General features: G+C 39.1%; 1 protein-coding gene across 1 annotated transcript in view; it reads left to right on the top strand.

Moving 5' to 3' along the window:
• vat1 (vesicle amine transport 1) overlaps nucleotides 1-22289 on the top strand; it is a 36700-nt gene that overhangs the window by 3680 nt on the left and 10731 nt on the right. Inside the window, exons 2-5 of the mRNA XM_055051931.1 lie at nucleotides 3329-3536; nucleotides 17167-17337; nucleotides 18372-18461; nucleotides 21344-21585. Of these exons, the coding sequence (XP_054907906.1) occupies nucleotides 3329-3536; nucleotides 17167-17337; nucleotides 18372-18461; nucleotides 21344-21585 (711 nt within the window). The remainder of the gene's footprint in view (nucleotides 1-3328; nucleotides 3537-17166; nucleotides 17338-18371; nucleotides 18462-21343; nucleotides 21586-22289) is intronic.

Below are 22289 nucleotides of genomic sequence, written 5' to 3'. Positions count from 1 at the left end.
ATAAAATTGCTTTGAAGATCATAATTATTAATGACTAGTGTTTCAGCTGCTTTCTGCACAGCTCTTACAAAATGTTAAGTACGTTAATTATGCACAATATTAACAAACCTTGCAGTGGTGATATTGTTGAAAACTGCAATGACATCATTTGTGATAAATCGTCTGTTTGATCCTGGGCAACTGTCCATTTGGCGTATATAAAAAACTGGCATCATCCTTTACAGTGAGAATCTGTTCATCCATCATCTTTAACCGTAGTGTCATGAGCCAGACTCAACCAATTTATTTTTATTTTTTCATAATATTTCTGTCAAAAGTTTGAAAATGTACAAATAAGCCAGTATAAAATTTAACTTGCTAGTAAAGTACATTTAATCTGTGCAGCTTTATACAAAAAAATTAACAAAACTAAAGTAGTAAGAGGCAGTAAATATTTGAATTGATGCAAAACGAGACTCATATTGTTTCATTTTTGGGTGCCTTAACACCCCAAACATCACGTCTTAAGGGCTGTTAAGGCACTGTATCACTTAAAGTTCAGTTACCCTTTAGTCACAGATGAGTGAGCTTCATAAGTATTACATTTAACCTTTTTTTTTTTCCTCTGTCTGACTCAGAAACCCAGCTCAAAAAAATCTGGTCACCCTTATAATTTTTTTTTGCTGAGCTTGTCAAAGCTCCGAACTCCAAGCCAGCTGACTCGGCGGGCATGCATACCCCAAAACTGAATCACCATCTGATTAAGTCTATTCATTTAAAGTTAACTGGAAGTGTCTTTGTTCGGTGACCTCCCCCCTCGCTCCTGACCCCAACTGAGACTGCTCAGAAAGAAGGCTGAGAGGAAATGCAAGAAGTGACTGCTTGTTTCTGTGTCACGCTGTGAAGATGTTGAAACAGAAGTGTCACAAGGCCTTTTTGCTTGCCTTTGAATGTTCCTACTAATGTGACTGTATGACTGACAGTAACTCACATGCTTTGCATGGGCTTGAAAGAATAGAGGCAGATCCTTTTGACTGAGTGAATCATGTTTTTTTTTGTTTTTTTCCTGTAAAAGCCTGAACTCCTCCGCATATCGATTTTTGTACCGCGCTGCACCCCAATTATCCAGTGAGCTTGATGAGTTTGAAGACTCCAACGCCTTGACAAAAAAGATGGAGATGTAGACAGAATAAAGAAGCCAATCGGCAGCAACAAAATAACAAAATTAGATTATATATAGTTTAGAAAGTAAACCAAATGACAGTGAGTCGAGTGCTCGGAAAGAAAGAGATGGGAATCTCTCTAATTGGAGAGGATTGACAGCGAGATGCATGGCTCCCTCCAGACCATTAGAGAGGTCCGGGTGGAGACAGAGTTTGTTCCCAGGAGGAGAGAGCTTGTCTTATGCTCAGCCATGAGGAAGAATCTGGCAGGGAGGCTGATGAGTGGAGAGAAGCCAGGGGAGAAGATGGGCCCCATTGTCCTGTTACGCTCATGAGGAAGAAGGGATGGAAGGGGGACACTCCTCACAAGGGGAGGAAGAAGAAGAAAAAGGAGACAACAAAACGAGGCGCTGGGGATGAAAGCGAGAGCGCCACACAAGACAGACAGGATGAGACGGAGGGGAACTGGAGAAGGGGAAGGAAGACGTTCTAAAGTTGTAAGAGGAAAACGACTCAGGAAGTGAAAGAGAAAGAAGGGAAGAGAAAAAGTGAGGAGAATGGAAACAGGGTGGGAGGGAAGGCTATGTTGGGAGGACTGGATAAGAGGGGGGAGGAAGAAAACAGGAAGAGAGTTATAATGCCGCTGTCGTCTCTGTTTCCTGTGTCCCTCGAGTGAGCTCTCCTGATTGGCTGGTTTTGGGGTTGGGGGGAAGTTTATATCATGGCTCATTCTTCTGGAAAGAGACAGTCGTGTATTTGAGGATCCTGCTTTGATAAGGAAAGGTTGGGTGCTGAGGAGATGGGAATGCACAGGTTGCTACAAGTTGTTCTTAAAATTTAAAGGAACCAAAACTGTTGGTGAAAATTACATTAAGGGCTGTAACTAACAATTAATTCAGTGATCGATTTTTTAATTGATTGTTACATTTTGCAGCTTTTTTTATTCAACCACTTAAGCCTTTGTTCTACTGTAAGATAAATACATTAAAAGATGCAAACAAAGTATTCAATTTTTTATTTTTTAGAGAAAAGAAGTGTCATAGCATTCCTTTACGAGTTTTGGAGAAACAAAACATGTTTACAGACAAAAGTGTTTTTATGTTGATTGCAAACTGTACATAATATTTGTACAGTTTTGGATTAATTACAGGCCCAAATATGTTGAGTGTGAATTAATTGATTGATCAACTATTTGACAATATTTCAACAATCGATTCATCATGATTAATCTTTTATCCCTAATCACATTTATTTCTATTTAAAAGAATGTGTTGTTTGTTACTTTTTTCTTGATGAATTTTGAGCCATTAAAACCATCCATGTTCTCAGCCATGAAAAATGTATTTAATTTTTTTTTACTTATGGTTGAACCTTTGCATGTTTAGTATTTCTTGTTCAGCAAATGATCTTGTCTGAGCAAACAATATTTCCCATTCTTACCAACCCTGCATGTAATTTGCATATTTCACAAATGTATCAAAGAAACAGTTCAGGTTCACTTGGCAGGACACCAATGACTTCAAGACTTTGCTCCTTATTTTTCCACGGCCTTAAAGTACCATCTCTGTTAATTGTCATATAATATTAGTGTGGAATAGTTTAAACTATCTCAGCACTTTAGCATAAGCCACCATTGGGGGAAAAACCAATCAGTGCCACAGGATTTGAATGTTACTTTCCTGGCTGCTTTGCAAACACCAGCCAAAGTATTTCAGCTTCCAAGCTAAATTTTCTTTCGAATATTACATGTTCTATGCTCTAGATAAGTTTGGAAAAATGAGCAAAAACTAAACCACAAACATCCAGGGATTTACTGGGATCCACACATTAGCAGAAGGAAATTATAAAAAAAAAATTTAAATCAAATGTACTAAACATGTCTATTAAAAAAAGGAGTTGGACATAAATAGCCTTAAAATAGCATTGCCCCAAATCACCACAAAGTGTTTCTATTTACGCTCATGCTAGCAATAGCATTGCTGCACAGCCAGCTCAGGCAAGAAATTAGAAAAGTGACAGCAGAAACTCCAGAGAACCACTGCTTTAAAAGTTATGGGATCGTTTTATCCATTTACCAGGATGCGAGTCACAGAAATTACAAGCAGAGACAATAAATGTTTCCTTGGCACCATTTGTTTTCTGATTTTTAGTGAGTCTGTCTCATCATTCGCTGTCTTTTGTTTTAGGTTGGTGACAAGGTGATGGTGCTGAACCGCTTTGGGCTGTGGCAGGAGGTGGCTGTGGTTCCAGCCAGCCACACCTTCCTCATCCCAGACGGGATGAGTTTTGAGGAGGCAGCTGCCCTCCCAGTCAACTACATCACTGCCTACCTGATGCTGTTTGACTTTGGCAACCTGCGGCCCAACCAAAGCGTCCTGGTCCATGCTGCTGCAGGTACAGCATCGCCTCAGACATGTTTTCAGTCAGTTGCTAACAGAGTCATGTAAGGATTAACTAAAAATGTATGAATTCAATGAAATGGAAATTTAAAAACTGAAAGTTAAATGTTATTTTTTTCTTCACTCTGTTGATCATGTGCATTTAAATTATTTTCATTATAATTTACAGAATGTCTCCGTGATCATTTTACGGGTCGGTGTAAAAATATAAATAAATAACACAAAAACTACACGGAGATATAAAATCAGTGCTAAAATACAAAGTGTATAATCTTAACAGCTCGTTTCCCATTTTGGAACGCCTAAATTTCCTAAAATAGTCCATATTGGAATATTAAGTCATACCATAAAAAACATAGATTTTAAATTAAAAAATACTAAACTCTCATAATTGAATTAAGCTTAAAACCCTTAATGCAATCAGGCCATTTCGATCCTGCATCCATTTTTGCAATAATCTTAAAGCTATTGGAAAAGGTTCCATTGTTCACTCGTGTGAGATGTAGTTCAGTGTTTTCCTCCCAGCATGACTACACTAATGCAAGCACACCTGTCACCTGTTCTTTCAGGTCAAAGTTCAGAATGGTTGAGTTGATGGAAAAAACATGGGGACTGAGGGAGAGAAGGCACCTGTTTGGGGGCGCGATGAGCCTAAAAGCTTGTATTTTTTTTTCTGTTTTCATCGTCAGGCCAGCTGGAACGAGGAGGTTGTTAGTTAAAGATTTTGTTCCTGTTTTCTAAATTATCACTTTGCCTCTCATTCCCACTTTTTATGTGCAGGAGGATCTAGGAATGGAGCGTTTAGACTTGGGACAGCATGTGTGGGTGTAAATGGCTCAGAGCACATCATGAAATTTGGCCTTTTTCTCAGTGGGGAACAAAAAAATGATAAAGAGTGTTGGGAGCCTGCCAGTGCAGGTGCGTATGTCCCTTTACATTGACAGGAATTCATTTGTAAGTGCAGCGTTCTGCAATTTACAGTCACAGCTAACAGCGTTGTAGCTGTGGGACTGGCGGTTTTATGAATCCCAAATGTTTGCGTTTATCATATCATATCCAGTTGATGTCATTCACCCCTGTGAGAACACATGCTGTAGCGTTCTGTGTAGAATATGCTCCCTATAGGAGGAACACTCTGGAAATGTGGTTGAACACTCTTCTCCCTGCTGGCTTAGGCAGAGAATCACCTCTTGTTTCTCAGGGAAGACTGCCAGTCTTTGCTCTCCAGCTGTCCGGACAGACAATAGCATTGTAAAACCACATGCCTAGATTGTTTGCATGTCCATTTTCCAAGGTTTCTTCATACCTTGTGTGGGAAAGAGCCCCACCCTCCCTGCTAAGCATCAGCTTCCAGCTTCTTAAGCTTCACATGGAGCTGGATGCTGAGCATCTGTGTGTGGAGAAGATGTTGCACCCAGGATTCTGTCAAAATGGTTCCTGATGTTCACTGATTAGACAGATCAAAGGTATCTGCTGTGGCAGGGCCAGAGTTTGAAGGAGGCTGGGAGGCAGTAGGCCTGTCTGCGCTGAGCTTTCATGTGACGATATAAAAGAAATGGCAGGCAGGCTTTGCTATAATTTTGAACCAGGTCTTTCAAACCAAAAGAAGTCACATTTCTTGACATATTTCAATTTAACTGGATTCCCGATATGATAGTTATTTTTGTAAATCATATAAAGAAGCAGTTATCAGTATATTATGTCTATGTTGGAGCCAGAAAAAAATTAGGCAGATGGGAGGGTAAGAAAGTACAGAATCAGTAGTTGAGTGTTAAATCTCTTATTGCAAATTACCAAAACTAATCTAAGATGACTAAAATTTACTCACCTAAATCGAGATTCCAATAAACCAAAGTTTGGCATCTGTTTTTATGTGAAAGTTTTAAAAAGTAAGCCATTGGTTTAAAAAAAAGTTACATTTAAAGTTAATTTAGTAAGTTTCAAGTTAAAACATTAATAAAGTCCATTTGGCAAGACATGTTTCAAAGATGGAGCTCCATTTGCTCCATTTTCTTCAACTCAAAGCCACATATAAAGCAACATTAGGAGTATAAGAATTATCAAAGTATAATATGTGGTTTGGATTTTACTCCTAAAACCTAATTTATGTTTTGTAAGGCATCCTCAGAACATCAGTAGTTGGGATTTTGACACTGCATTTCAACAGTATAGTCCTGGAGCAGATTGTGGGGGAAGCTGAGAACATCTTTAGAGTCTCTACTTTTTTGTCAGAATCTGAATTTGGTTTTGAATGTTGTCAGACACACTTTACACTCTCTCTGGGGATTTTGAACTGTTGCCATCAGGCTAAAAGCAGAACTATTAAATGTCTACACAGCTTTCAGCTAGAATCTGTTAAAGAATCTGAGCTGTTTTCTTTATTTTACCTGATTCATCAGGTTTATGTCCTTTTGTTTTGTCCAGCTAACCAGTTTTCACTCTAAGGTAGATCCCAGAAAACTGCTGCCTCATTTTGTGCTAGTCTCTAATTTATAAAATGCTAAATACACATATAAGTTTCAGTATAAGTCATCATTTAATGTGGTTCTGCAGTGAAAGAATTAGTTTTTGCCTGAAAAAGAATAATTGCATTTTTCAGACTAATGCAACCTCTCAGTAACTTGCAAACTTGTTTATTTTTCGGCCTAATGGGGCTTTCCTCACCCACTCATTTAAAGCTTCTGGTGCTATAACCTTTCCTAATAATGGTGCTCTTATTCCCTGCACGTACTTTGAAGTTACATAAGAATATTTATCTGACTTAAGTATCACATGATGATGTTGTGGAACACTACTGCTATTTCCCCAATTCCACACATTCCTGTTTTTTTATTTATCATTTTATTTTCTCTTCTACAACTATTCCAAGAAGTTAGCTGTTTTCTCTTTATGCATTCATATTTTATAATTTTGAGAAACAATAATTACAGATGATCAGGGCATAAAAAGTTCCTACCTGGCCACAAATTGAGCACACGCCCTGACAGAGCACGACGGTACCTGCTGCCTCACTGGGGTTAATGGTTTCATCACATCATGACGCTGTTTCAAGACTTCCTGAGTTGCACATCCAACTAAAGAGAAGCAGATTTATGCATCTGTCATTCCTGAACACATCTTGCTCTACGGCTGAATAAAGATAAAATGTTGAGCTCCCTGATGAGATCAGCTTGTGAACGATTTGCACAGACGAGGAGTAACAGTAGTGCCGAAGAGAAGCAGGCAGTGATTTTTTTTCTTTTTTCACTCGCAGTCACAGGGTGCGGTGGTAATCATCATGATTTAATGCAGTGTGAGCTTTCATTGAAGGCCTTGATCAACAGCTTCTTATCGCTGCAGCCACGTACTCCCAACTCGCTGCTTTCTAGTAAGCGCTCGAGGCGAGATGGGGGTAGATGGGGGTGGGTGTTCATCCTGTCTGTGTTTCATGACTGACCTGATTGTTCTAGAAACAAATTAATCTACTGATGTGATCGCTTTGGGGAAATAATCTGGCTTCTTTCAATCCCCAAAGCCCCTCAAGCTTTCAGTGGAGAAGATAATTTATTTTAAACAAAGCAGAAAAATGTAAGCTGTATCTCAAAACATATGTTTTGACAATTATTGCAGATAATTTATGAATTTTAGAGGTTGCACATGCAAAAATATATTTAAAAAATAGGAAATAAAACAAAAGTTTGAGGATAACATTGATAACCTTTCATTTGAAATCCTGTAAAGGTAATTCTTTACTACTTTTAGTTTTGATATAAATAAAGAAATTTTTAGTCTTAAGCTGCAACTATTTACTGTTCTGAAAACATATTAACCAATACAAGGTTATATATTGGCCCATGCATATATGTACCAATATAAAAGTGGTAAATTTTACCCTCGAGTAAGAACTACCATTTTCACAATGTCATTATATTCACATAAATATTTGAATTCAAAACCAGGACAGCATCGATTCTTCCTAATGTTCCAGTACTGAAACATATTTGTCATTACAGTTAAATTATGTGAAAATATCTTTATTATTTTGATCTTCAGATACAAACTAAAGAGACAATGCAGAATAAATAAGTGTGAAACCCAGCACTAGTTTGTAAGTAAATGTGATAATTATCCAAAATATAACTTTCTCACTGTGCTGGACTTTATAGACTAACACTCTGAGTATAACAACCTGTTTTTATCTCATCAAATAGCCTGAACTAGCAGAAAAGCCAGGATGTAAATGCTCAAGTTTGGCTCTCACTTTGGCCACTGTAGGTTTCAAACAGTGTTACTTTTACCAGAGTAATGGCTGCCCCTGCTTTAGTTTCCACACTGTCTGTGTTTCTAAGAATTTTCAAACAGCTGAAAGGTTTCTTTCAGCCAGCTGACCAAATGTGCACAACAGCTGGAGAAAACGAATGTCCCTCGCTTCTTGTCTCCCATTAAAATAACTTTGAGTTGTGAGAATGTTGTCACTCAAAGTTTTTGTGGTTTTAAACTTATAAATAAAACAAAAATAGCCAAACTTTCCTTAGTCTCAACCAGTGATGAGTAGGTAAAAAACAAGATTTTGTCTTCTTAACAGTTTATAGGCGCTCTGTATTTGTTTATGAACTGTTCATGAAAATCAGATAAATGTTCTGGTCATATCCTTTATAAACATAAATGAATGTTCTGTTCATTGGTATTGCATCAACATCTTCTTACTCTACCAAATAAGAAAGTAAGAAGATGGGCCAAAATTTGTAAATGTGCAATAGAACAACTTTTACATCATGCTAGGTTGGTTTGAATCATGTCTTTATGTCATAAATACAACTTTCACTCCACAAAGCCGTTAGTATTTACTCAGCTTTTCTTTTCTCTTCAATTTGTCCAACAATCTCAGACCATTAAAGGTGACAGAACATCAATACTTTTTCTTGAAATTGCAATTTGATTCCTTTAAAAGATGGAACTTTCCTCCAATTACCACGAAAGACGATATAAGTGCTTCCGGTGGTCATTGTACAACAGTTTGAGAATCATGGAATTTGAGGGCTGTGTTTCCATTGCATCTCCACCCTGTTGAACTCTGTAGTGGAAACCTTTACAAGAAGGATGATGCGTCACCCTTCTGTTGCTTTCAGCCTCTCCATTGTTCTATGTTTTCAGGTATTGTCACCTCAACATAAACTGCATCCCTTCCTGAAAAGCATAGTGACCTTTCCCGATCAGGTGACCAGTTGGGAATGTCTGACTGGTGTTCTGTATGTCTGTGGTGAATAATCCTCAGCTGCCTCTCTCGTGGCTCCGTTCCTATCTTTTCTCTCAAAACAATAGCTTCTTGTATTTCCTCCCATCGTGCCTCTCCTCTCCACCGCACCGCACATCTGCATCCTCCACTGCCCGCCTCCACACCCCTCCAGCCTTTCGTAACCTCGTCTCCCTCCTCGTGACCCTCGACAATATCCGTGTCGCGGTCCTCGTCATCTCACGTTTTCCCTTTTGTTTTCCCCCGGGGGCTTTTGGGCGGAGGGGGAAGCTGGATGACATTTGGACGTATTTCGTGGGTCTTCCACTGTACGCGGCCAACTGTTTTTCCTCTGACCTCTCCCTGAACTAGTCCTGATGTTTAATAGACCAGCCAACCAAGCCACCACACCCACACTACACATTCCTGCATGCATATGGGGACCCGCTGCTTACAGAGATGACGTCCGGTTCTGCTTAATTTATGAGCTCTGGAGTAAATGCAGCCCAACATGAATTGCTGCTGTGCTGCAGATGGGGAATGCATAATTTGATTAGGAGTGTACATCCTCTTAATATTTTGGCTTCCGAAATTGCCAAAGTTATGTAAGATGCTCTGGCTCGCTAAATAATGCTAGCAGTAAAATCCACCAACATATCCGTACACTTGACATTCAGGAGTTCCACTAATCAGCTGCTTCTGGTTGAAATCTTCAGGTTTTGGATGGAGTTACTGGGTTCCGCTGAGGATTAGCTTCCAGGTTTTAAAGCAAGACGCTTCCAGCTACTGCGTGTGGTCTGAACTAAAGGACTTAAGTCCTTGCTAATGTTAATCTGCAGAGCGAATGTAAAGTAATTTTTATTCTTACCATTTTTTGTAGTTTTGAGTCTTTAAAGTTATAAACTTTTTACAAAGACACAATCTTTTAATTTTTGGCTCAGTTGCTTGAAAACCTCAAGCGTGAGCTCTAAGTACACATCTCATGTGAGACGAAAGAAAAACCAACAATCGAAACAATTAAAATAGATGTAACTAGGGCTTGAAAATAAGATTGCCATTTTTTTTTTTACACATTATAATTCTCATTTTTAATCCATTTTTCCCCTCACTATTTTCCTTGGAAAAGAGAAAATATTATAAAAAAGGTTTTTATTTAAATCATTCCTGTGAGTTGACCTGAATTCAAAGTTGGATTAAACAGAAGCTCTAAAACATCCTCGTCAAAAAAAAAGATGGTGGTGGGCTAACATCACTCTGAGCTATGGAAATTGAAGTAGTGCAGTTGTGGAAAAAATTTTGATTTATTGATAAAAATTGATTTATTGCGCAACCCTAGATGTAAGTAATCCAGGATTTTCTATTTTTCTGGTGGCCAAAGATCATATGACCTAGAATCCCATTTCTTGACTCAATGACTCACCATAGCAACAGCAGGCAGGAAAACACGAGCTAAATGCTTATTGGAGTTTTCTATATGTCGTTGGAACTTCAACTGGAACCATTAGCTCTTTGCCCTTGAGAGTAAAAATGAACATTTTTAGAAACCAAGGGTAAGTTTGTGTCAAAATACCTCTTCTGTGATAAGTATGGTAGTGGATCTGTGATGCTGTGGGCCTGTTTCGCTTTCAGCTGAACTTTATTAGAGTGAATGACAACATGAAATCTTTAAAGTACCTGGACATTAAGATTTCAAAACTGCAGATTTTGACAGTGAACTGAAAATGTGTAATCGATGTGTCTTTGAACAAAAGTAAAAGTGTAAAATAAATAAATTAAGGCTAAGTAAATCTAACAAACGCACTCAAAGGTTGGATTTCTTTTACATTTTTCAGTGGGAGATTATCCTTCTGACATAAAATATTTTTATGCATCTTTAGAGGCACCAATAAATGTCTTAAGCACTGTACTCGCTGCGAGTTTGCTTTAAATGCATCCATCATATCGCCATATACATCAAATTAAAGTAAAGTGGGTATGACAGGTGGCTGGATGTCGAAATGAGAATTGCAGCCTGGTGTGGATATTCATGGCTGCTGTCAACCCTGCAGGCAGGGCCTCGGGCGTATCTGTCTTCCGTCCGTGGAAGACATCTGACTACAGATGTGTTGGAAAAACGACAAGTCAAAGATGTTTTTAGGGTTGAATGATTCAAAGTTCTGTTTTGTCTCCTGTTGGGAACTAAATTAAACAATCTGTTTGCAGGTTTTCCTCCCTTGGAGTCTTTGATATGTTAGTATTCTCATTTATTATTCAGTCTTATTTGTACTTACGACTCTATGGATGAAGTTTTCTCTACTTATGACAAAAGTGTCTGAGAATAATTTCCTTACCCCAGTTCAGCGAATGTTAATCCACTTTGACCACTGAGCAGGAGTCTGGGCTGTGTGGTTGAACCGTCTCCGCGTTCCCTGGGCCTGCCATCGCCGGCGGCAGATCAGCTGCGCTGATAGTGGAAGGAAACCAGGGCAACCTCCAACCCAGCACTCCAATCACATTTCTCCTTCGCGCTTTCAGTGCCGCAGTTTTTGACAATTGACCCCGTATATCCCCGCCCTAACCGCCACCACATAATAACAGGTGTATGCGAAGCTTTTGTTAGGACACCTGTTTGTGTGCAACAGCTTTTGCAACAGGGTTGAAGTGGGGGAAAAGAAGGAGTTTGTGCATGTTTATTTCTGCATGCAAGTCTGTAATATTAGTTTTCTGTAGCTCATGGTTTTATTTGTCATATGATATGAAAACTGCAAGGGCCTCCTTCACTTACCCAGTCACTAAAAATGAACTTCCTTTATGAAAATCACCTTCAGAGAGAGAGCACACTGAACTGCGTTTCAAGCCCACACTCCCGCACGCATCCAAGAAAAACAACAGGGTTACATAATACAGTGTAATACCTCATAAGTACAAGTTCACAAACACCCAACTGTAGCGCCTCTCATTATCCTAGCTCTAGTATCTGAACAATGTTAAATCTTTTCCATCTACAATAAAATGCCATTTATTTTCTTGTCTGTGTTGTAATGTTCCCACTGGGAGTTTGGCTAAAAAGAGATGCTCTGCTCCATGTTTTTATTTCATTCTTTCTGCAAGCCACCACCACAACCTAATGATAGGTTAGAAAAGATACAAGGCTGGGAGGAAATGTGCAAATATGTTGAAACAATATGCTAAAAAGAGGAAAAATGGAGTGCAGTGATTATCTTCCGACAGTAACAATATGACAACACTGACATCACAGCCGGCCCTCATACACATTGCCACGACTGTGATCATCACATTTCTTCAGAAAATAAATACAAGAGCATTATTTTTCTTGTTTGATTGGCAGCTTTTAGCACATTCTGTCCATTCCACCCTCCCTCTTTCTGATGAGCCACTGGGTGTGGAGCAATAATAGTGGCCTCAGTCTCAATCTGGATTCCTTCTGTGTTTTTTGGGGAAAATTCCAATTCGTTCCTAACAGCCATGTTGTGGAGCACAATCTGTGCTAAAATGCAAGAACGTAAGGATTGTGGGGGAAGACAAAACCCCTCTGTGCTCTGTTTAGGTGGAGGATGTTTGGGTCGTTCTTGTTTTCGAGTATAAACACTTAAATTGAATCTTGAGGAGAATAACTGCAAATGGCAGCAAGTATTGGTATTGGTTGCCTTTTCTTCTTCGTTGCTAGTTTTAAGCTGTAATCTCCAAAGAGAGATGGTTCAACTCTAAGTAGATGCTGGGAATAATGTAAAGTGGGGAAAAAACAAGTCAATGCAGAAACCGAAGGCTAATATTTTAATCCTTGCATATTTGGGAAGATTAGCAGATACCAGCAGCTAACTGGGAAGGAAGCTTATCTTGCCTTTGCGGTGTGTGTATGTATGGATGTGCATGTCTGATTGGAGGTGAGGGGACTGAAGGGTTCTTGGCACAGTTCTGCAGTCTTGTGATTGGACACATGGGAGTTTGTTCCCATGGGATTTAGAAACAGGTAAAATCTGACTAAAAACAGTCACAAAATGTACAGTTTCTCATACAGCTTATTCACACCACATCACATTACAACAACAGGCTTTAATGTGTGTGTGTGGGATTTTATGGACAAATTGTTGTGTATATTTCGGAAGTGGAAGAATAATGACAAGTTTTAAATGTATTTATATGTTTTTCGAAACACTGTCATCAAGAATACCAAGAAATACAGCAGATAGGTTGTGGCTTGTGAAAATGATTGAATATTTCAAGCTTTGAACACACACAGAGCACCTTTCAATCTGGTATTTGAACATGCAAACCACTAGAAACCTACCAAAACATGACCACCCAATTAAACTGAGAGGCTGAATAAATGGAGCTTTAATCAGAGGAATAGAGATTTGTTAAGAGGACAATTATCATCTACTCCACAAATGTCTCTTTCATGAAAAAGTGGCAAAAAGGAGCAATTTCTCAAGCAATGAGGTTTGCTTAGAGTTTGCCTCAAACAGTGATGAGATTAAGAACGAACTTTTTTTTACCTCTAGTCAAAAAGTCATTTTAAAAAACTGGCTCTGTATCTCAGCTTAAACACAGCGTCCATAAAAGTGAAATGTGGCAGTGGTCGCATCAAACTGTGTGCTAGCTTTCCTTCAGGAGTGTTTTGACCATTTTTGCTGGGAAGATGGAAGGACACGGAACTATAAACAGAGTAATGCTGGGAAAATGACTATTGATGTGAAAAGATCTGAGACTGAAGCAGAGGTTCACTTTTCAGGAGGAAATTCAGCCAGAGATACAACACCAGTGAATCCCTGCTGTCCTCCATGTTTGTTTGTGTCACTGCTCCACCAAATCATATTCAAAAGATTTCATTACATCCTGTTAATCACCCATTTTTAAGTTTGGAGGATATGTTTAGGATTTAGTACCACTGGTCTCTATCAAATCATATACTTGAGTTGGAACGGTCCAGTCAAAGTCCAGACATAAATCCTTTAAACTGCTCTTCACTGATACTTTCCTTCCAATTTGACTGAGAAATATTTTAGTTTCTCAATGTAGGAAAAGATTGTTTTATAAAATATTGACCCCTGGATGTTGAATCAAACATATGCTTTGCTTTTCACATTTTCATTCGTGATCAAATTTCTATATAATTACCTTCGAGTCCACAATAATGTGCTACTTTGTATTTGTCACACAGAAATCCAATAAAATGCATACGATTCTTTTGAAAGGCACTGCAGCAAATTCTCCTTTTGTATACAAATAAAGTGATTTCTGCATTAATTTTTGATTCATTTCTCTACAAAGCTGCAGTGAACAGAAATCACCATGTTTATGACAGTTACTATAGTTAAATATTTAAATGTCAGCATATACGATTCTGCTGGACGGCTTATACCTGCCCAGGAGAGATGTTACTGACTGACAGCTGTCTCTGTTTTCTCTTTTAAATTACACAAAGTACTCCTCATGTTGTATATTTGTGTTTAACAATCATTAGAAATACGGTTCCTTTTCAGGTGACTTCTCAAGACAAGTGCTCAGCTGTAGCTGTCAAAAACGAACTGCTGACAAACTCGCGATTGTTGCGCTTGCGTGCCCGAAGGAAGAGCAGTCAATGAGACAAAATGGTTCCCTTTGCTCTGTCATTGCTGGCAATTTGGCTGAGGTTACCTTGGCAACACAAACTCGGTTTTCTCACTGGGAGCGAGGAGAGACGGTTGCTGTTACAACGCGGCCACGACAGCTCTTGCTCGCATCCAAGAGCAACAGCCTTGAGTTTTGTTTTCTCTTCAGCTATATTAACACCATCAACAGGCGTGATTACAGTGATGCAGCCGGCCTGTCCATCTCACGGGAACCCGTTGACCCGCACTACCAGAGAACGGCTCTATCTTGAGCATATATCCAAATAATATCAGTAAATCTAAGTACTTTTATTTCTTCTGAACTCACTGCTGTTTGCTTTTGTGTTTTTATGCAGCCATGGCGCCACAGAGAAAAACTGCCTGGGTTTGGTTGAAGAAGTTGTGCTATTAGACAGGCTCACTGGCTCAGAAACATTTATGTTCAGATGAAGGGACAAGAGGTGCACCAGCATCATCCAGTGCACAACATTCTCTCCTGAAAGCTGACATGTATGCCTAAAATAACCACAGTATTCTTCACTCAGAATACAGACACTCAAAGTGAAAATCTTTTCTTCATTTTCTTGGTGTGCATATTTCTCACCGCATTTAATTTTCTCAACCGTCCATCTAATCCCAGTTAAAGTAAATGTTATTGAATGCAGCTGTTGCTCTGTGCTTCTTTATTCTCTCTGGTATCAGATAAAATGTGCTCGTTCCTGGTCAGGCATGAGTGACCTTTATGGATGCCTTGCAGCCCCGGCCCCTCCAGTCAGCTTTCATTTCAAACAAGCCACTCGCTTATCGGTAACCTATTACTCCTCGCAACGGTTCCTTCTGCAAACACGGCTACGGCATTCAAACACAGCAAAGAAAAATGCAAACAGTCCAAACCTCTTCTTGTATTTAAAGTCTTGGATAGTGTGGGAGATCTTTTTTTTTCTCTTACAGCTACTTTTGTGTTTTTCTGGTACTTCAGATTGTCTTGAGAAAGCAAACTGCAAAATTGGATTTACCACAGGGTGACAAACGCTACTTTCTCCAGAGGTGGATGTATTTGTCTTTTGTGTGGGTGTTTACTTTCTCCAGGCCAGCTGGGTTAATGTAATTGTGTTTAATATGCCTCATACATACCTCTGAGCGAAAACACATCCACTCTGTTATTGACTTGGTTATTTGTCACGATAAATAATGCAAATCCAATTTACCTGGCCCCGAAAATATGCATTGAATGGGAATTCTTGTCGAGCTCCATTTTGTGGAGGATTTTGCTCAAAATAATTTGAAATGCAAAGGTTCATATCTTAATCAGATTTGTCTCAATCTTCTAAATTGTTGTAAAAATCATTTCTTTTGAAGCATAAATTTTTATTGATTCAATAATTGCACTTATATAGAAGATGAGATCTCTTTTTCTTAGGAATTATTATTAATGAAACAGTCAAAACTGAAAGTGGATAGCTTACTTAAGCTTACATTAGATACAATCTTACTAATTGCAATCAATTAATATCTAATTTCTTCTGATATAAACTAAACTAAAACCACAGAAAATAAGATGGTTAAAATCCTATTGTACAATTCGTCCATTTCCGGCTTTCAGGTACTTTATTTATTGAGGAAGAATAAATCAAGACAAAAAGAAAGCGGATTTAAAACCTAAAATCAAAATGACAAAATTATGTTTTAGAGCTACTGTCTTAATCTGCCAAGCTTCGGTTTAAAACTGCCAACAACAGGAGAGTGAAAGCTGCTTTACTTTTGGCTGGAAATGTGTGTTGCTCATCTCTCTTTCCAGAAGCGTCTTGGTTTCCTTATATGCATGTTTTCTCACCCATGTATTAAATTACTTGAGGAACAAACAGCTGTGTTACCAGTTCAAGGCTGAACAAAACAGATGAATGTGTTTATTCATCCTTGGATTTTGGCCTCCTCACTTTCTAACTGGAACTGGATGACATATTTTGCAAAAGTTAAGATTTAAAGACTTGTCTGAGATGTGTAGAACTCACATTTATGAGAGAGAAAAAAAACATTTACCGCAATCAGATTTTGCATCAGTTAATTAGGCCTAGTTAATGAGTCCAGTGTAGGTGTCTTGTGACAAACACTTTCTTTCTGGTTTGGTCTACTACCATCGTCGAGGATGCAACTCCTCCTTGGAGCTCCTTCAGACTAGCTAGCAGCAATTAGCAAACACTTGGTAGAACTGCTGAGCTCATTATACAAGCTACTTCTCAGTGCAACACTGGTAAAATGTTAAAGGATTTATAGAGGAGCGATGTTATGATGACTTCCTGATGGAGGAGAGTCAGAAAGTTTCTTAAAGAGACAGAGGCCCAATTTCAAGGAGTTAAATTATGAAATTATATTTTGACATATATACCATTTTTTATCAACTTAAGTTAACGTAGTTACTTGATTGTACTATAAAATGCCGCTATGTGTTGGGGAAAGGAATAATGCTATTGTCTTCACACACAACAGCCTCTTTCAGAAGAGGAGCCATCACAAGGGACTGATCACCCAATTAGAAATGAGTTTTGGCGTAGCTACTGTTACCAGTCAATTGGAGGAGAAAACATGGTATTACCAAAATTGGACTTTCTTTAATCCAGCTGAGAGACAACTTGTGCAGCTCTGTGGTGTGGTGGTCAAATGTTTATAACAAAAACAGAAAGAGGAAACCATTTTGAATAAGCGTCTCTGATGACTGAACTCTAAAATCCAGCCAGGCAAGGAGAGTCTGTGGAGACGAAAGGTCAAAACCATCAGGTGTATTTCCCTGTGTTAAGTTTATATTTATTTTCCCCTCTCTTCAGGTGGCGTTGGCATTGCAGCCACTCAGTTGTGCAAGACTGTGAAAGATGTGACCGTGTTCGGCACTGCGTCAGCAAGCAAACATGAGGCCATCAGTCAGGGTGGGGTCACGCATGCCATCGACTATCGTACCAAGGACTATGTGGAGGAAGTTCGCAAGATCAGTCCAAAAGGTGAACGAGATCTCAGCATCCGCCAAGATTAAATGTTCTAAATTTGGATTTTTATTTTTTGGGAGGACACAGGAGAATGCAATTCAAAACACAAAACCTCTGTTTTTGATATTGGATATTTCAAGTTTTTTTTTCCTACAATAGATTTGGTGAGATGATTAATTGCTGTGCCATTTCTTTCTCAGTTTCTCACAGTTGGCTGTCAGAGTGGCAGCAAATAGGGAGTCAGTTTCCCACCAAACAAATTTTTTCTTTCTAAACACTGACGCTGTTCGCCCCAAACATAGTAGCGAGAAAAGTTATTTGTAGTTGGAACTGCTTCTAGAAAATTAACCAAAGTCCTGGTCATGCTGCTCCTGTTTCAAATATAATATAGTTTCCCAGAAAGCTCATCTCATTGGCACGTCTCCAACCTGTCTCTGTTCATTTTTGAGTCAGGCAGACATCGGAGACAGATAGGTTGAAAGCAGGAGCTGACACTTTACACTGAATGTATCTAATTAGAAGCCTGAATCAATGTGCTCACCACCAATCCTTCTATCTTTGACTCTTTTGTCAATTCATGTGTGCTCCAGTCAAGGCAGAGTCATGCTGTGAGCCTCTGCAATCAATAGGACCGGGGTTTAGCAGAGCAAAGAGGAGTAGCCCAATTTAAGGAGTTCCCTGTGGCACAAAGGAACGTCATTAAGGCAGAACCTTCAGGGCTGGACATTAATAAGCCACAGAGAAACCTCCATTGCCTGGTTTTACCTTCTGTGCAGATTGTTATACTGAAATGATAGCAACAGGGAGGCATTCATCCCTCTTGTCAGACAAGAGACATGAATGGAAAAAGCAATCGTAAAGGAAGGTTCTGTTACGTTCCTCCTGTCCTCCTTTATGAGTTTGAGTAAACATGGAGCAGCTTGGCTACATTCGCTACTCCTATTGAACTTTGACATGTGGAGGGGCAGCCTGCCAGAGGAGATCTGGCGGACTGCTCTTGCTGAATTCACAGCATAGATGACTTCCACCGTTTGCCTCCTGTGCCTCAGGGCTGGACATCATCCTGGACCCACTCGGAGGATCAGACACCCACAAGGCCTACAATCTGCTGAAGCCTATGGGAAAGCTCATCACCTATGGTAAGTGGAAATAATAAATCCAGTAGCAACATAACCAATATTGCAAAAATACAACATAGCTTGGCATAAAATGTTGCTATTCATGTTTTGCTGGTGCCAAATCTCAAACATACATTGATTCAAAGTTATTAACCAGACTTTTCAAATTAAACTTACTGTTTAATTTGCTATGCAAATTATTTTTTGAAATCAAATTAACCTCTGCCTTTCTGGATTTCTGAAAAAATTGGCAACAATTAAATATGTGACAGACAGAGGGCCAGATTTCAATCGCAAAAATCAGTAATTACTTTTCCCCCTTCTCCCCTCCATAAATATAGTTTTGTGAAAAAGTTTGCTGATTTATTCTATTGGGGGAGCTGGAAATTTAAATGCCTCCTAAACATAACACCTGCTTCTGCCACTCTTGGTATAACTGAGTCCATTTCTTCCCCCCTTTTTTTGCTGAACTGTTTCAAATTTACCCACATTGGACAGATTTCAAGCTGGGCCTGCAGAAGGTCATGACACAGTGTCTCCAAACAGTTTTAATGTCAAACTTTCACTTGACAACTCCAGAGCCTTCAGTTCTTTCTGGTTTTTAGGTTTGTTTGTCTTACCCATTCAGGTGCGTTGGGTGTCCTGCTGTGTTATCCAACTGTTTTCATGCTGTACCACTTAAGGTCCAGAAGATAATTGTTGCAGCTTTTTCTTGTTTCAAAGGTGACTCAAGACAGCATCATTTGTTTTTGGTTCTTGTAGATAAAGCCATGGCTTTTAAGACAATCAAGTTGCAACTTGAATGCTAACATCTGTCAAAAGTCACTCATTCACCATAGTATTTCTTGTGCTTCTAGTGATGTCATCTCAGAAAGCACATCATTTTTGTTGTTGTTGAAAATCTTTGAATTTTGAGACATGCAGCAGTACAGATCCATACTGCATTTCCTTTTATTTTGTTTTTATTCTCAGCGTACATGTGTTAATAAAAAAAAATATGCATCACTGGGTACTATCTTTAAATGTTCAGAGGGAAATCTTTTTCCCTTTTCAAGCTAATCTGCTTTTTAAATTTGGATTCAATAAAAATCTGATACCTAAAATGAAAGTTGGTGGTAACCTGCAGACTTTCTCTTGTCTTTGAGGAGAAGTGTCTGCAAACAGGGCATTCCTTCTCGGAACACATCAGCTACATATTCACATTATCAAACCAAATTCTTTACATTCTTATCCCTTTGGACTACAGCTGGAATTCATCCTGAGGAATCCACACTATTACATTTTTTGACTTTTATGTAGCAACTGCATAAAGAACAATTAGTTGCTGCTTTTTCCAAAAAATTTAAAAAACCGGTCCCCCCTTGATCTTTCAGGCTGGCTGTGAATAAATAGAATAGTTGTGGGTTTCACACTTGCCGCAGAGTAAAAGCTGCTTTCTAGTGGGCGGATTGGCCTCTCTGTGGAGGCCCATGTCCTCAGTGAGCTGTGTGTCATCCGTGGGAAGCCCTTTTACGCTCCCTCTGTTACAATGCAAATCCGAATGCATGCATGGAGTGGGCGGGGTCGGCATCCGTGGAGAACAGGGCCTCGCCTTTTTTTGCGTGTTGCTCAGAAAGCCCCTACCCAGCATGGTGCCCTCCAACCTCAACCATTCAGCCTCTCCAGTCCCTCTGCGCCGGGCTGCTTCTCCTCCAGCTTATCAGAAGTAGGCACGGTGGAACAATGGGGTGTTCTATCTGCATGAAACCTGGAATGTGTGTGAATACAGCGGGCCGGGTCCCTCGGTTCTCTCAGAGCACGCTTTGTCCATACCACCCTCACCCCCACCCTTTTCCTCCAATCCAAGGAACGCAAAGATTGAGAGTAGAGAGACCGTTAAGTGAACCCGTAAGGAGGGGGTCTGGAGGAGGATGTGATGGCAGTGGTCGCTGAAGTGCGAAAGAGGGTTTTGAGGGTGGGAAAATAGGCGAGAGACAGAGGTGAAACAAAGAAAAGCGGATGGCTCTCATTGCCTAAGTGAGATGTGACATTTCAACATCACCACTTTTGACTTTTTTAAAGAGGCACTATTATGTCAAATCAACTTTTTTAAAGCTTATTCCATCATCAAAAATGTGTCAAAAACAAAATTTCTTATATTTGAGATGTTTAATTTTCCATGGGAACTACTCAGCTGTGTCAAACACTTGGTGGGACCAAGCCCTGCCATCAAGAACAAAGTTCCTCCTTGGGGCTACAAGGAGGAGCCCCACTCAGCTCCTTCAGACTAGTCACCCACAGTTAGCAAACACCAAGTTGAAGTGCGCAACTTCTGAGCTCATTGTACGAATATCTTCTTACTGTAAAGCTGGTAAAAAAAGGTTGACAGATGAAGGATGTCGTGATAACTAGTCAGCCACAGTTGAGGCTGACTATATATATCTATCTATCTATCTATCTATCTATCTATCTATCTATCTATCTATCTATCTATCTATCTATCTATCTATCTATCTATCTATCTATCTATCTATCTATCTATCTATCTATCTATCTATCTATCTATCTATCTATCTATCTATCTATCTATCTATCTATCTATCTATCTATCTATCTATCTATCTATCTATCTATCTATCTATCTATCTATCTATCTATCTATCTATCTATCTATCTATCTATCTATCTATCTATCTATCTATCTATCTATCTATCTATCTATCTATCTATCTATCTATCTATCTATCTATCTATCTATCTATCTATCTATCTATATATATATATATATATAACAGTTACTTGTTTGTGCTATAAAATGGAAAATGCATAATACTGCCCTGTTGAACACAATATTACTACCAAATACTAAAACACAATATGTAAAGTTAATGGAGTCAAGTTTTACATTGCGTCTGTTCCTTCAGGTGCAGCCAACATGTTGGCGGGTCAGAGGAAGAACCTGATCGCCGTGGCTAAGAACTGGTACCATCAGTTCTCCATCCACACGCTCAGCCTTATTCAAGGCAACAAGTCAGTGTGTGGATTTCACCTGGGCTACCTGGATGGGGAGATGGAGCTCATCACCCAGGCCATGAACACCATCCTGGATCTGTACAAGCAGGGCAAAGTCAAGCCACGCATCGACTCCACCTGGCATCTTGAGCAGGTCTTTAATTTTTGCTATTTCCATCTCAATTTTTCACACCTCTAATACATTGACTCAGAGTTAATGTTTTTAACAGGCATTCCAAAGACAAGTTAAAAAAACAACAACAATATTCTGGTATTTCTAATTTGATCTTATTTATCAAGCATTGCAGTTGGGTTCAGTTTAATGTTCAAAAGTTTCCCATCAAAGGAAACCCATCAGATTGCCCCAAGTCACTTTTAGATAGACCAATGAGAAAGTGTTGAGCTCAAATTGATCAATTTCAGGTTGTTTATCATTCAGTCGGTTCTACATTCACATCAGAGAATTCAGCCTGTTTTCATAGTGAAAACAAGCCTGAAACATCTGCAACCCGCTGGCATCTGATGATTGAACAGAAGGATGAAAGCTCTCAGTGATTTGTTGATTCTACAGGTCTGACAAGGAGCAGGGGAGTGTGGCTTGTGAAATTGATTTATTGTAAGTAATCTCAGTTGTTTCTAGATTTAGCAAGGAGAGCAGGGTGGATTATCAAGTAAGGTCAAGTTTCTTCAGATAATTTTTATACACTTAATAAATAAAATTATGATTTGACAACCTTTTGTATTCACTCAGGTTTTCTTTGGCCTATAATAAAAGTAGGGAGAAATCTTTGAAGGGCCAGCTTCGTTTTTTTTTGTTTTGTTTTGTTTCGTTGGGGTTTTTTCCAGCGCTGTATATCA

Source organism: Poeciliopsis prolifica, unplaced genomic scaffold (assembly GCF_027474105.1).
Source record: "Poeciliopsis prolifica strain line A6 unplaced genomic scaffold, Auburn_PproV2 SCAFFOLD034, whole genome shotgun sequence".
Classification (NCBI taxonomy): domain Eukaryota; kingdom Metazoa; phylum Chordata; class Actinopteri; order Cyprinodontiformes; family Poeciliidae; genus Poeciliopsis; species Poeciliopsis prolifica.
The sequence above is the reverse complement of the archived record's forward strand: the minus strand, read 5'-3'. Positions and strand labels throughout refer to the sequence as shown.